The following is a 16,691-nucleotide window of genomic DNA, read 5'->3' as shown; positions in this document are numbered from 1 at the left end:
CTATGAGTAATAAATCTTTTTCCTCAATGGTTCCTGGTGGGGTTTGTGCTAAAGCGTATCCTACAATCATAATAAGAACCAAAGGGCTAGTCCAGCCACAAAATGTGAGTAATACAGGCCCAGATGAATGCCTCAGGCATTCCTCACCAACAATATCATTCTCAATAGGCTGGGAGCAACGCGACAAAGCAATTCTTGTTAATGAAGGACTTCTGCCATTTAGCTCTTTTGTGTTTCTTATTTGCTTTTTGTCCCTCAATTCTTCCTTTATATTTAGTTGATTTTTGTAATATGCCATTTTAATTTGCTTCTTCTTTTCCATTCTGTAATCTTTTAGTTTTTTTCTTAGCATTTACCTTAAGGATTAAAATTAGTATCTTATGATGACCTACTGTGAATAATACCAACTTAGTTTCAATACTAGACAAATGCTCCACTTGTATACACCTCCATCCCTCCTCTTTCATGCTGTCATTGTTACAAACTACATTGTTATACATTGTCCATCAACATCAACTTATAATTGTTGTTTTATGAAAAAAAAATTGCTGTTTTATGTCTTTGCCTTTTAAATCATACAGGAAAAGACAGAGTTAAGAACCAAAAGCTGAGTGATTCTGGCTTTTATATTTGCTTACGTAGTTACCTTTATGTTACTTACTTCTTCATAAAGCTTTGAGTTACTGTCTAGTGCCTTTTAAACTTCAGCAAGAAGGACTACTTTTCTAGGGCAATTCTAGTAGTAACAAACTCACTTAGCTTAAATTAATGTCTTAATTTATCCTTCATTTGCAACATAGTTTTGCCAAATGAAGAATTCTCAGTTGGTAGTGTTGTGTGGTATTGTTGTTGTTTTGCAGCAATTAAAATATATCAGTTCACTGCTTTCTGGCCTCCAAGATTTCTGATGAGAAACTGACAGTTTTATTAAAGGTCCATTGTATGTGACACTTTACTTCACATTGATTTCAAGTTTGTTTTTATCTTTTGATAGTTGATTATGATGTGTCTTTGTGTGGGTCTCTTTGAGTTGATACTACTCGGAACCCGTTGAGCATCATGGATTTGGAGATTTGTGTCTTTTGTTAAATTTGGGAAGTTTTCAGACATTATTTTTTCAAATATTCTTTCTGCCCCTTTCTCTTTTCTTCTGCTGGGACTCTTATACCACATAAGTTGGCTCACTTAGTGTATCACAAAGCCAATTAGTCTCTGTTCACTTCATTCTGTTTTTCTTCTATTGCTCAGACTCCATAATTTCAATTGTCTTCTCTTCAAATTTGTTCTTTCTTCAGCTTGTTCAAATCTGATTTTTGAAGCCCTCTAGTATATATTTCAATTTTTATTGTACTTTTTAGTCTTAGAATATCTTTTTGGTTCCTTCTTACAATTTCTATCTCTTTATTGTTATTCTCACTTTGTTCATATAATGCTTTCCTGTCTTTGTGTCGATTTCTTTTGTTCCTTTGAATTGGAAATACTTATGTTTCTTTGTATGCCTTGTAATTTGAAAACAACACTGGATTCTTATAAATGTGGTAACTCTAAAAAATCAGATCCCTACCTTCCATTTCTTTTTTTATTACTTTATGGTGTCTCTGTGCCAGAGATCAGTCTGGGGTAAAAGAATTAAGGTTGTCTCAGGTCTTTTCTGAGCTTTTGTCTTTCCCAAGGCTTTCTAAATTCCCTCATTTATACAGTTGTTTTGAGTGTCCAAATACCAACCAACCAAACAGATGTGGCTACTTTATATCCTCTGGAAGCCACCTGAGCCAGTGAAAATTGACACCATAGCAACCACTCTTTGTGCCTGTATCTCCACATTCAGAAGCAGTAATTCATAATCAGAACACAGAACCTTGATATTGAGGACAAAGTCTTTACTGTCCACTCTGGCTTTAGTAAGCTTTTTCAGTAACACAGGCTGCTGTCCAAACAGTTGCTTACCATGGGGCTGGGGGTAAGGTATGGATAGCTATTACCGCACTAAGGACTGAAATCAGCCAATACTAACTACAGTTTACCAGCCAAACTTTATCTTGGAAGCTACAAGTGTTCAAATAGACTCCAGAGTTCCCAAGCTGTCACTTGAGACTGTTTCTTCTAGTACAATAATTATCTAGGTGGACAAATGGATCCCTAGAGCTTTCTATTCTGCCATCTTTCCTGATGTGAACCTAGTCTGTTGTTTTTTGAAAATGTCTCAAATTTGGGCTTCTCTGATATATTTTTATAATTAGACTGAGGATATGAAATTATTGACAAGGATACTACATAGGTAATGTGTCCTCCACAGTGCATTGTATCAGGAGTTACTTGATGCCAATATATTATTGGTAATGTTAACCTTGGTCTTTTCCTAAGATGGAGTCTGCCAAAAGTCTACACTGTAAACTTACTATTTCCTCTTTTATAATTACTAAATATTTGGGGGGAGATACTTTGAGATTATGGAAATATCCTGTTTCTATTTAAATTTCCCGACTCATCTCAGCATCTATCAGCAAATCTTGCCCATGGGGGATTAATTATTACTGTGGTGTTCTGATGGTGATTTTTCTATTTTCCTCAGTGTTACTTTCTCTGAATTTGTTCATGATTTCAGTTATTTATATCACAAGGGAGTCCTGGATATTTATTTTATAATCCAGTATTATGATTTTTTATTTTGTTGCTCAAGTTGTTCCAACTATGACCATTTAAAAATCTTTCGTTTTGCTCCTATACGTTTAAAAAACTTTTTTTTCTATAGTATTTCTGGCACCACATGATGCTCCTGACTCATATTGTACTTTCTCAACTCACACTGTGGAATGAAGCAGTCCTCCAAGGAACACTGGTTCCTATTATTAGAGAGTAGCATTTGTGAAACAAGAGCTAAGAGCTAGGTGTACTCATTGCTACCAGACTATTGCTACTTCTAATCCAATTCACTTTTGTTGGGGCTTTTTTCATGTTAAAACAGCATTCTTGGGACCAATCCCACTTGATCAGGATGTATTGTTCTTTTTTTTTTAATTGTTGGACCTAATTTGCTAAACTGTGTTTAAAAATTTTGTGCCTATATTTTATATATGTATGTATTCTATATATCCTATATATAAGAGATATTTTTCTGTGCCATTCTGTTTTTGAAATTTCTTTATCTGGCTTGAGTTTCAGGATAAGTTGGGAAATATACATACCTGTTCTAATTTCGGAAAGAATTTATTTATGAGTAGTAATTAATTATTTATTAAAAGATATACATCATCCTAGAAGGAAAACTGTGACTCTTATTGGCCTTTTACTGATATTTCCACTTTACTTATATGTAATTTGATGAAGTTCCACTGTGTATTACTGGATAGCTTTTTACTTAAGCAAAGGAAAAAATATTCAGGAAAAAAACTATTGCACTTATATAAAGTGAGGTGGTTTTAAAATGTTCTTGAAGGGTACGGGTTGGCTTAGTTGGTAGAGCATGTGACTCTTGATCTCAAGATCATGGGTTCAAGCCTCATGCTGGGCATTGAGCTTAATTTTAAAAAATTAAAATGTTCTTAAAAATTAGTTTTGTTCTTGGGGCACCTGGAAGTGTCCAACTCTTGATTTCGGCTTAGGCCATGATCTCACAGTTTGTGAGATCAAGCCCTGCATCAGGCTCTGTGCTGACAGTGTGGAGCCCAATTGGGATTCTCTTTCTCCCTCTCTCTCTGCCTTTTCTCTGCTCATCTGCTCTCTCTCTCTCAAAATAAATAAACAGTTTTAAAAATTACTTTTGTTCTTTTTAAAAATCTATTCTGTAGAAAAAAATAGGGCCTTTTAAATTTCATTCTTATAATACTTCTCCATTCAAAAACTCATAAGTTGGGGCACCTGGGTGGCTCAGTCCATTAAGCATCCAATTTCAGCTCAGGTCATGATCTTGCGGTCTGTGAGTTCGAGCCCCATATCAGGCTCTGTGCTAACAACTTGAAGCCTGGAGCCAGCTTGATTCTGCGTCTCCCTCTCTTTCTGCCCCTCCCCTGCTCATGCTCTGTTCCTCTCTCCCTCTCTCTCAAAAAAATAAATATTAAAAAAACTCTTAAGTTGCCCAAATAAATCACTATACCTATATATTTCAATAGCTCTCATATCTTCTTCATCAAATTCATCTTCAGCTTCCTTCAACTGTGCAAGAGTCATCTTTTCATAAGGTTTAACTAAAACAAAATAAATTTTAGATAACTGAATTATTTAGAACTCATTTTTTACTTTATAATCATATGGTTAGAAAAAACAATATAGAAATAAATAGAAATAAAGAATATCTTTAATGTTGCAGGTTCTCCAATATATAAAGCTATTTTAAAGCTGACTGCTTTGGTTTTGTTTACTGTGATTCCTGCTCTGAATTCACAGAACTACCAGGCTACATTTAAAGTAGATGTGAACATCAGTTAGACACCATAAATTTAGACTTCCCAAGTACTTGAAAGTCTTAACACATAATGCATACTATATATATGATCAAAATAGAAGGTAATCACAAGGTAGAGGAAGATGGCAGAGAAAAAAGCTCACTAGGTTATATACCAGGATGTTTCAGCTCTGTTACTAACTAGCTTGTGACTTTTGACATATGAATTAAAAATTTTAGGTGTCAGCACCCTAATTTCAAAAGTATGGGTGGGGTTTCTAATGTCTTCTCTCCCTCTTAGTTTATGAAATACACTTTCTCTATCATTATCTCCTCATCCAGCCCACTAAATGCACAACTATACCCATTGCTTCTTTTTGTAAACGTAAAACCATTTCTTCAATTTCATCTTTTGGCTCTTCTTTTGGAGGAAGAATGCCAAAATCTCTTAAAATTTCATTCCATTCTGTATCTTCATTTGGATCCTATAAAAAAATAGAAAATCTATTAACACAGTTGTGCATTTTAATATGTACATGTAAAATTGATATATAACATTTTCAACTATGCAATTGTTCATGAACTCTACAGATAATGGGATAATTAGTTTCAAAGTATAGAACAAAGTGGCCTACTTTTTCCTCACTTCCCAGCACAAGTGGTACTACATACTTTGATAGATAAGATACATCCTCTACCCTCAAAGTTATCCTGAGATGTTTAATAAAAAATCAATTAGGAACACATATATCAAATATTAATGAAGTAAACTCATAAATCATGGAAAAGTCTCTCATGACTATATTAGGCAAAAGCAATTAACATCATGCAAAACTACTGTTTTGTTTTTCTACATAGGCATTTAATACGTCCAGGTGAACACGCTTCTCTTTTCAACCAATTAGCTTCAAGGGACTCGTACTCCCAGGTTAAATGTTAGAAGAGGCTAGGAATTTTTCCATAGTTTAATTTCTGTCTAATAATAGTTTCTTTCTGGGTGCCTGGGTGGCTCAGACGGTTGCATGTCCAACTTCGGCTCAGGTCATGATCTCATGGTCTGCAAGTTCAATCCCCACGTCGGGCTCTGCTGACAGCTTGGAGCCTCGAGGCTGCTTTGGATTCTGTGTCTTCCTCGCTCTCTGCCCCTGCCCCACTCACACTCTGTCTCTCTTGCTCTCAAAAATAAATAATAAAAAAAAATAGTTTCTTTCTATGAAAGCTAACCTTATTTTCCTTGTTACTTAGCCTTTGATATTTTATTTGCTCCTTTTCCAGAGGTTGTAATATATTAACTCTTTTCTTTCTAGTTTGCTGTCCATTTCCCCTGATATTTCCAGAGGAAGGGAGAATTTAATTATACATATGAGAAAATACTGTGACAAATTGTTATTTTTTTTTTTAATTTTTTTTTCAACTTTTTTATTTATTTTTGGGACAGAGAGAGACAGAGCATGAACGGGGGAGGGGCAGAGAGAGAGGGAGACACAGAATCGGAAGCAGGCTCCAGGCTCCGAGCCATCAGCCCAGAGCCTGATGCGGGGCTCGAACTCACGGACTGAGAGATCGTGACCTGGCTGAAGTCGGACGCTTAACCGACTGCGCCACCCAGGCGCCCCTGTGACAAATTATTTGATGACCTTAAATGATCTCCACATTCTGGCATTCACATCTCTGCACAACTCCCTCTCCTTGACTATGGGTGGGAACTGTGGCATGCTTCTAACCAACAGAACATGGCAAAGATGAAAGAATGTAATTTCTATTGTTATTCTCCATAATATTATAACTTCCATCTTGCCAGCACTCTTCACACTGGTTAGCTATGATAAAGCAAGCTGCTATATTGGGAAGTGCCTTATGGAGAGAACTATGCAACAAGGGAAATGTAACCAACAATCAGCTAGACATTGAGGTTCTTAGTCAAATAGCCCCCAAAGAACTGAATTCTGCCAAATACCATGTAAATGAACTTAAAAATGGATTCTTCCTCTGTTGTACCTTTAAATGAGATCCCAGCAGGGTATGTGGGTGATTCAGTCAGTTAAGCATCCAACTTCAGCTCAGGTCATGATCTCATGGTTCACGAGTTAGAGCCGGATGGCTCTGTGCTGACAGCTCAAAGCCTGGAGCCTGCTTCAGATTCTGTGTCTCCCTCTTTCTCTCTCTGCCCTTCCCCCACTCACATTCTGTCTCTCTCTGTCTCTCTCTCTCAAAAACAAATAAACATAAATAAATAAATAAACAAACAAACAAACAAACAAATAAATAAATAAGACCCCAGCTTTGGCTGACACTTTCATTGCAATCTTGTGGGAGACTCTGGAGAAGAGGGCCCAGCTAAGCAAAGCCTAGATCAAGACCCATAAAAATTCTGAGACAGTAATTGTGTTGTTTTAAGCCACCAAGTTTGTTATAGTTTGTTATGCAATAATAAATGACAGACAAGTATCATCTTATTTCTCCTTTCATCCTATTCTTTGGCCAAAGTTTTGTTTTTCTGTCCCCACTTTGTCTATTACTGGTCACTCTATCCCTGAGATCTTCAATCCCTATTCTTTGTATGTCTCCTAATAATAAAATACCAGCATCAGTAGGAATTCCGCACTTGGTAATGGTAGACTAGATCATTTGAATCAAACCTTTTGCTGAGAACATCTAGTAAAATTGAACGAAATTGATGAAAATCAATTTGAAAGCACTGGAGAATCAATAAGGCAGTGAAGAAAATTATCAGAAGACCTTGGATGAGAAGGAGAGCTAGAGAGGAGCTCCATGTTTGAGGCCATTCCCCGTGGATCAACTACCAATTCTGGAAGAGGCCAAGAAGCTGAGAAATCGAAAAAAGGCTCACAGACTTCGGCACTGTGACCAGAGACAGAAATCAATAAGAAAATGATAACTAGGAGATCATCATATATTTGGAATTAAGAAAACACTTTCTAAATAATCCATGGGTCAGAGAAAAAAAACACAATGGGAATTTAAAAGCATTAGGAATTGAATGATAAAAAGTAAAGCCACATAACAAAAAAATATGTGGGCTGCAACTAAAGCAGTTCATAAAATAAATTTTATATCCTTAATTTGATATTTTATAAAATGAAAAGTTTAAAAATTAAGATATAAACATCCAACCAAAGAAGTTGGAAAAAGAAAATCAAAATAAATCAGGGATAAAAAGAGTGAAAGTAGAAATTGATGAGCTGAAAAATTAATATATAATAGGATTAACACGGCCAAAAATTGGTTCTTAGAGAATATTAATGAAATTGATAAACACTTGCCAAAACTGACCAAAAAAAAAAAAAAAAAAAAGCAAGAAGGCACAAATAACCAATACTAGAAATGAAAAAGGGAAACTCTTGAAACTCTTGACAGATAATACAAACATTTTAAATGAGGGTCCTACCGATTATATTTTGCTCTTTTTTTATACCTTAAGGTAAAGCTTAGATTATTGACTATGAACCTTTCTTTTCTAATACAGCCACTTACAGCTATGTATTTCCCCATTAACAATTTTCTTAGTTGCACCCTACAAATTTTGGTTTGCTGTACCATTATTATCATTCAATTAAAAATATTCCCAATCTCTTTTACAATTTTTTACTGACATCTTAGTTATTTCGAAGGATGTTATTTAATTTTCCAGTAATTTCAACTTTTCTCGGTATCTTATTAATACTTTCTAATTTAATTCTCTTTGGTTAGAAAACATACTTTGTTAAGATTTTGATTTTTTTGACATGCATTGACTTGTTTTATGACCCAGTATATGATGTATCTTAGTGAATGCTTGGAAAAAATGTGCATTCTGCCACTGATAGGTATATTTCTCTATAAATCAATGCATGATTGACAGGTTTGTTCAAATCTTCTATTTTGTTAGCAATTTTTATATCTAGTTTTTCTATCAATTACTAAGAGGAGGGGTTTAAAATCTCACATTATGATTGTGGATTTGTCTATTTATCCCTTGAATTATGTTAGTTTTTGCTTTATGTGTTCTGCTTTATGTATTCAAACTGTGTCTCTTTTAAGATGACACAAAGAAATGGAAAGATGTTCCATGCTCATGAGTTGGGAAACCAAATATTGTTAAAAGGTCTACACTACCCAAAGCAATCAACAGATTTAATGCAATCTCTATCAAAATACCAACATTTTTCACAGAACTAGAACAAACAATCCTAAAATTTGTATGGCACAACAAAAGACCCTATTCAGGGTCAGGGTCAGCCAAAGTAATCTTGAAAAAGAAAAACAAAACTGGAGGTATCACAACTCCAGACTTCAAGTTACATTACACAGCTGTAGTAATCAAAACAGTATGGCACTGGCATAAAATTAGACACATAGGTCAATGGAACAGAATAGAAAGTCCAGGAATAAACCCACAATTATATGGTCGGTCAATCATTGACAAAGGAGGCAAAAATATGCAATGAGAAAAAGATAGTCTCTTCAACAAATGGTGCTGGGAAAACTAGACAGCAACATGCAAAAGAGTGAAACTAGGCCATTTTCTTACACCATACATAAAAATAAACTCAAAATGAATAAAGTACCTAAATGTGAGACCTGAAACCATAAAAATCCTAGAAGACAGGACAGACAGTAATTTCTCTGACACTGGCCATAGCAACATCTTTCTAGGTAGGTCCCCTTTGGCATGGGAAACAAATGCAAAAAATAAACTGTTGGGACTACATCAAAATAAAAGGCTTCTGTACACCAAAGGAAATGCCAACAAAACTAAACAACAAGCTACTGAATGGGAAAAGATATTTGCAAATTACATATCCAAAAAAGTGTTAGTATCCAAAATTACAAATAACTTATATAGCTCAACACCAAAAAAATGCAATTAAAAAATGAACAGAAGACATAAACAGACATTTCTCTACAGAAGATGTACAGATGGCCAACAGACACATGAAAAGATGCTCAACATCACTCATCATCAGGGAAATGCAAATCAAAACCACAATGAGATATAATCTCACACTTGTCAGAATGGCTATTATCAAAAAGACAAGAAATTGCAAGTGTTGGCAAGGATGGGGAAAAAAGGGAAGGCTTGCACTTTGTTGGTGGTTATGTAAATCGGTGCCCCCACTGTGGAAGACAGTATGGAGGTTCCTCAAGAACTATCCTATGACCTAGTAATCACACTATTGTGTATTAACCCAAAGAATATGAAAATACTAATTTGAAGGGATATATGCACTCCAATGTTTCTTGCAACGTTATTTACAATAGCCAAACTATGGAAGCACCCCAAGTGTCTGTCAATAGTTGAATGGATAAAGAAGTGGGATACACAAACACGTACACACACACAAAGGAATATTGCTCATCCATAAAAAGAATGAAGTCTTGCCATTTGCAACAACACGGATGGCTCTATAGAGAGTATAATGCTAAAATGAAATAAGTCCATTAGAGAAAGACAGATACCATATGCTTTCATTTTTATGTCAAATTTAAGAAAGAAACAAACAAACAAACAAAAAAAGACCAATCAAAAAACCTACTCTTAACTATAGAGAACAATCACATGATTACCAGGGGGAAGTGGGGTGGGGACAGGTGAAATAGGTGAAGGGGATTAAGAGTACACATCTTCATGAGCACTGAGTAATATATGGAACTGCTGAATCACTATATTGTACCCATGAAACTAATATAACACTACATGTTAACTATGCAAGAATTTAAATCTTAAAAAATAATAAAATAAAATAATAAAGTGTCTCAGCAGTATACAGTTGTGTGTTGCTTTTCTATTCTGACAATCTCTGCTTTTTATTTGAAGTATTTAGTCCATTAATATTTAATATAATTGTTAATATTAGATTTAGAGCTACTATTTTCCTGTTTTAGTCTCATTTACTTTTTTGTTCCTCTATTTCTTTCTTGCCTTCTTTTGGTTAATTAAGTAGTTTTTAGAATATCATTGTTTGCCACTGGCTTTTTAGGTATACACCTTTGCATTATGATTTTAATAATTTCTCTAGAAATTATATTGGGTATCTTTAACTTATTACAGTCTACCTAGATTTAATATTGTACTACTTCACATAAAATATGGGAACCTTGGGGGTGCCTGAGTGGCTCAGTTGGTTACGCATCCAACTTCAGCTCAGGTCATGATCTCATGGTTCATGAGTTAGAGCCTGATGGCTCTGTGCTGACAGCTCAGAGGCTGAAGCCTGCTTCAGTTCTGTGTCTCCCTCTCTCTCTCTCTGCCCCTCCCCTGCTCATGCTGTCTCTCCCTCTTTCAAAAATAAATAAACATTAAAAAGATTTTTTTAATAAAAAAAATATGGGAACCTTGCCCAGTTACGTTTACCACTATCCCATCCTTTGCTTTGCTGCTGTTAAATATATTAACATCTACATATATTTGAAAACACATAATACAAGGTTATAATTTCTGCCTTAAAGAATTATAATGTTTTTTAAGGGAATTAAGAGAAAAAGGATTTTTAGTTATTAGTACTTATCCACATATTTACCATATATGGTGCTCTTCACTCCTTTCTTTAGATCCAGTTTTCCCTCTGGTGTCATTTCCCTTCAGCCCAAATAAACACCCTTAAGTATTTCTTATAGTTAAGGTCTGCTGGCAACTAATTCTCCCAGTTTTCATATTTCTGAAAATGACTATTTTCCCCCAGTTTTTTGGATGGATAGGTTAGCTGGATATAGAATTTTGGTTTGACAGTTTCCCCCTCCAGCATTTAAAGCATTTTAAACATTCATCTCTTGCTCTGGGGAAAAGAAACTGCCATGTTGTGAGGACACTCAAGCAGCCTGTGTTAGTCTGTGTGGGCTTCCATAACAGAATATAAGACTGGGTGGCTTAAATAGAAATTTATTTTCTCACAGTTCTGGAAGATGCAAGTCCCAGATCAAGGTACCAGGCAGGGTTGATTTCTAGTGAGAAACCTGGCTTTCAAGTGGCCACCTTCTTGCTCTGTTCTCACATGAACTTTTCTCTGTGCACAGAGAAGGAGGGAGAGAGGGAGGGAGGGAGGGAGGGAGAGAGAGAGAGAGAGAGAGAGAGACTGAGAGAGAATGCTCTGGTGTCCCTTACTCATAAGGATACCAGTCCTTTCAGATTGTCAGAAGGACACCAGTCCCTACCCTTATGACTTCATTTAACCTTAATTATCTCCTTAAGAATCCTACTTCCAAATATAGTCACATTTGGGGTTAGGTCTCAACATATGAATTTTGGAGAGACACAATTCATTCCATGAAAAAGCCGTATTGAAAAGTCCAAGTGGGGGCGCCTGGGTGACTCAGTTGGTTAAGCGTCCAACTTCGGCTCAGGTCATGATCTTGCAGTCCATGAGTTCGAGCCCCGCTCTGGGCTCTGTGCTGACAGTTCAGAGCCTGGAGCCTGTTTCAGATTCTGTGTCTCCCTCTTTCTCTGACCCTCCCCCGTTCATGCTCTGTCTCTCTCTGTCTCAAAAATAAATAAACGTTAAAAAAAATTTAAAAAAAAAAGTCCAAGTGGTGGGAAACCAAGGCCTCCTGCCAACAGTCATGTGAGTGAGTCATGTTGGAAGTAGATACTGCAGCCCTAGCTGATGTCTGAATTGTACTCTCATTTACTCTTTGAGCCAGAGCCACCTGACTAAGCCACTCACAAATTCCTGACCCCCAGAAACTATGAGATAATAAATATTTGTTGTTTTAAGCTGCTAAATTCAGGGCTATTTAGCTACATTGTAATAGAAAACTAATATACCTATCCATTCAAGGGCTTTTATATTTTTTTCTTAGCTTCTAGAAATCTTTATTAAAAAATAATCAAAAATGTAAACAAATACCCCTGTTCTAGGGGTGCTTGGGTGGCTCAGTTGGTTGAGCTTCTGACGCTCGATTGAAGCTCAGGTCATGGGATCAAGCTCCATGTCATGCTCTACGCTGAGCATGGAGCCTGCTTAAAACTCTCTCTCTCCCACTACCCGTTTCCCCCATTTGTACACGACCTCTCTCTATATAAAACACAGTTTTTTTTAATTCCTGTTCTGATGTTCACCACAGCAGTATTCATAATAGCAAAATTTAGAAACAATTTTAGTTTAGTATTCAGCAAAGAAATTAAGAGGTCCATTCAGCTTTTTACTTCAGCTTTACTCCATTTCTAAAAGTTCCTTTCTATTCCTTTATCTGTCTTTTTTTTTTGGTATTTTCATTGAAGTATTTATTTATTCATTTATTTAAAAATTTAATGCCAGTATAGTTTACAGTGTTATATTAATTTCAGGTGTACAATACAGTGATTCAACAGTTCTACATATTACTCAGTCCTCATTGTGGTAAATATCCTCCTAATCCCCATCACCTACTTCACCCATTCACCCCCTACAACCTTCCCTTTGGTAACCACCAGTTCGTTCTCTATAGTTAAAAGTTTGGTTTTTGGTTCATCTCTTTTTTTCTTAGTTCATTTGTTTCTCTAAGTTCCACATATTAGTGAAATCATATGATATTTGCCTTTCTCTGTCTTATTTCACCTAGCATTATACTCTCTTGATCCATCCATGTTGTTGCAAATGGCAATATTTCATTTTTTATGGCTGAATAATATTCCAGTGTGTGTGTGTGTGTGTGTGTGTGTGTACCACATCTTCTTTATTCATTCATTTCTTAATGGACACTTGGGCTGTTTGTTCATTCTTGATAGTTTCCTATATAAACTCATCTTTGTAATCTCATTTTCTATTTCTTGAACACTTCAATAACAGGGATTTTGTATTTGACAATTGCAAACTATGCAGTCCTTAAAAATCTAAATCTGTTGTTTTTTTGCCTTTGTTTAACATTCATAGTAGTCTTCTTATGTGATTATTTTGAGATCATATTTCTTTTAAAATGTGGGTGCTTTGGGGGTCAAACTGAAAATTTCCTTCAAAAAGGGTTTGCTTCTGTTGTCAACCAGGAGTACTATTTCTTAGTCACTAAACCTCTTAAGCCTCTTTAGAGGCTTATAGAGAAAGTTTCACCCTGAACTTACATTGTACCAAAGGTCAGTGTGTTGCTTTAGTCTTCAGGCCTTGGAGAACCCTTCCTTGCTACCTGGATGTCTTCAAATTCTTTCCATGTCTTCAACTCTTTGCTGCTTCAGCCCTGAATCCTGCTTCTGTTGATCTGATCCTGGCAATCCCTTATCCTGGGCCCTGGGTCCTTTGATCCTTTTTCAGTTAATTTTTGTTAATAATGTGAGCTAAAAGCCCAACTTCATTCTTTTGCATGTGGATGTCCAGTTTGCCTTTCACTTGAATGGTTTTGGCACTGTTGTTGTAAATCGTTTGACCAAAATGTGAGTGTTTCTTTCTGGGCTCTCTATTCTATTCCATTGGTTCATATGTCTGTCTGTCTGTCAATACCACATGGTTTTGATTACTGCTGCTTTACATACATATATACTGCTACTATATTTTGAAAACAGATACTGGGTCCTCCAATTTTGTTCATCTGTTAAAAGACTGTTTGGGCTATTTTGGGTCTCCTACGATTTCATATGAATTTTAAGATGTGTTTTTCTGTTTTTACAAAAAATGTCATTGGAATTTTGGTAGGAATTACACTGAATCTGGAGATTGTTTTGGGAAATATTGACATATTAACAATTTAATTCTTCCAATCCAAGAATATGGAATGTTTTTTACTTATGTGTTCTTTAATTTAAGCAATGTTTTGTAGTTTTCAGTGTACAAGTCTTTTGCCTCCTTGGTCACATGTATTCCTAAGTATTTTACTCTTTTCGATGCAAATATCCAGGCCATTGCTTTCTTAATTTTCTTTTGGATTATTCATTATAGTGTATAGAAATGTCTTAATCAAATTTTAAGCTCACTATGTCCTGCAGATAATTTCAATCTAGTCTTTTATTTTTTTAAACTAATAATCATAATTGTTTTGGAACCCGTTTCTGATCATTCTGATAACAAAAGTCTCTACAGGTCTGTTTTTGTTGGTTCATGTTCATGGTGCCCTGTTTCCTTGTGTGCTTGGTTACTTTTGACTGATTTCGGTTTGCTGTCCTTGAGAACTTACCTGAGGGAATTGTTCGAGGTCTAAGATAAAGATATATTCCTCTACAGAGGGGTTTTTATTTCTTCTAGTCATTTATAGACATAAGGCATTTTTACGTGTGTATGTATATACGTATATGACTAATATATATCAAATTCATAATTTGAGGTTTGCTGGACCACCCAGACAATATAATTTAGATTGTAATCCATGTGATTTCTGTATTGGGCCACAACTTCTTGGGAACAGGTATTATTCCCTTTCTTTTTCTCCCCTGTTTCACTAAGCATCAAGACAACTTTCCCTGAATTCTCCTGAACATGAGTTTATCTCTTGTTCATACAATTAGTCTTCCATACTTTAGTGGACAATACCCCTTTGGTTCCTTCTCTGTGGATTACACCCGGGACCAAAACACAAACTGCTAATGCCTTCAGGGTAAAAGAGGTTTTGGAGTTCTGGAAATCCATTTACCTGGTTTTCCAGTTTCCCTTCAACTTTGGTCTCATAGTTTCTTAGCATCATATCCTACTATCATAGTTTCTTACTCCTTGATGCTTTTAAGGAAATATGTTTTACGTGTTAGCCAGTATTTTTACTTGTACGCAGAGGGAGAGTTGGTCCAAATAATCTAGCTCACTATTACCAAAAATTCCAGCAATACCTTATTAAAAAAACTCCCTCTGTACTTGACATCCCCTACCATCTTCTCTCTTCTCCTTCATAGTTAAACTTCTTGAAACAATTGTCTATATAAACTATAACCGCTCCCACTTCCCATTAACTCTTCAACCCACTCCAAAGTTAGCTTTTGCTTCTAATACTACCAAAAGTGCTCTAGATAATGTCACCTACAAGCACCATCTTGTTGATTTTTATGAATATTCATTGTATTTGATCTCTTAAGCAGAATTGGAGAGACTGTCTCATTCCTTTCTTGTTAAAATGGCCTTTCTTGATATTCATGATACCACATTCTTATGGTTTTATGTATACCTTTCTGCTCTTCCTTAACTGATCTAGGAGTTCATCACAATGGGATTTAACAGTAAATGCTCTTTAATTTATTCTTCTCTTCAGTTTTAGAAATTATCTATGAAATTTCTTCTAGTAGAAATAGGTACCACAATCTCTGTGTTAAAACTACTGTGGCATTTATCATACCACAAATGGTTACATCTGTCTCCCTCTTATTCCCCCATACTAAGCTCTTTTAGAGTAAGTCCAGAACTAAACATAAACACTGAATAACTGGATGTCGAGTAAATTGATGAATAAATGAACAAAGGTTAACGTGCTGTTAACTTCACTCAATTATATTTTGGCTTATTTCTTGAAGAGCAGGTATAAATCCAGACAGATTCACAACGTTTTTACAGAGTGGATAAAATGTATTTGCTAGGAATCTATTATTAGCACAAAAGGACTATTCATTAAAAATTATGTGTAATTTATGTTCAAAATATTCTAATAACTTACACAGTATATGCAAATAAAAATAAAATATGCAAAACAAGAGAAATTACAGTGGTTTTAATTTGGGGGAGCAGGTGGGAAGAAGCTGTTTCTGAAAGTCAGAAAGTGAGAATTTTACTCTGATAAAAGAAGAAACAAAGGCACAGGCTTCGGTTTAATAAGGAAGCGTTAGAGGAGCAGCCTTCTAAGGACTAAATGGAAGCCTAACAGAGCTTTTTTGCAATCCAGTAGGAGAAACTCCAGGGTCAGCTGGTCTTTCTTGAGACAGATGCAACTCCTGGGTTTCCGTTCTGATCTTTTTTTAAGGTAGCGGAGCAGAATACTTAAACTGAATTACACTTGGGCTACAGTTGCTGGTCTATTTCTCAAGTGAGAAATAGTGCAGCAGTTAAGATTTCCGGGATGCAGGCGTAAAATTCAATCTCAAACAACTCTAAAAACTTCTTCCAGAGACAAACAGAAGTCTTGAGCGTTGAGAAATGGTATTATCCTGGGGGTCAAATCTTGACAGAGAGGCACACAAAACGTAGCCCTTACCGGAACAAACGTTAGAACCCACCCGCTGTGGGCCTCCCTCCCCGTTGGTGCTCACTCTAGGTTTAGCCGGGGACCCCTGTGCGTGCCCACCTGCATGGTGTTCCCCTTCGCTCGTCACGTGGCGGCGGTGTCTTCCTGACACCCCAAGTCTCCTTCAGGTTGGAGGCGAGCCCGCCGAAGGCCTAGCCGTTTCCACCGCCCGGAAGAGGGGGCAGGAGGGGGAGGGGAGAACAAGGGCCTC

The 16,691-nt window shown here is 36.1% G+C and overlaps 1 protein-coding gene across 1 annotated transcript in view; it reads right to left on the bottom strand.

The window, feature by feature from the left end:
* PDCL2 (phosducin like 2) overlaps window positions 1-16,672 on the bottom strand; it is a 36,393-nt gene extending 19,721 nt beyond the window's left edge. The window contains exons 1-3 of the mRNA XM_043572614.1: window positions 16,541-16,672; window positions 4,746-4,866; window positions 4,094-4,184 (exon numbers count right to left, since the gene is read on the bottom strand). Coding sequence (XP_043428549.1) covers window positions 4,094-4,184; window positions 4,746-4,866; window positions 16,541-16,546 — 218 coding nt within the window. The 5' untranslated portion in view covers window positions 16,547-16,672. The remainder of the gene's footprint in view (window positions 1-4,093; window positions 4,185-4,745; window positions 4,867-16,540) is intronic.
* Window positions 16,673-16,691: the final 19 nt, after the last annotated feature.

The sequence above is a fragment of the Prionailurus bengalensis genome, chromosome B1, assembly GCF_016509475.1.
Source record: "Prionailurus bengalensis isolate Pbe53 chromosome B1, Fcat_Pben_1.1_paternal_pri, whole genome shotgun sequence".
Classification (NCBI taxonomy): Eukaryota; Metazoa; Chordata; class Mammalia; order Carnivora; family Felidae; genus Prionailurus; species Prionailurus bengalensis.
This window is presented reverse-complemented; position numbering and strand designations above follow the sequence as displayed.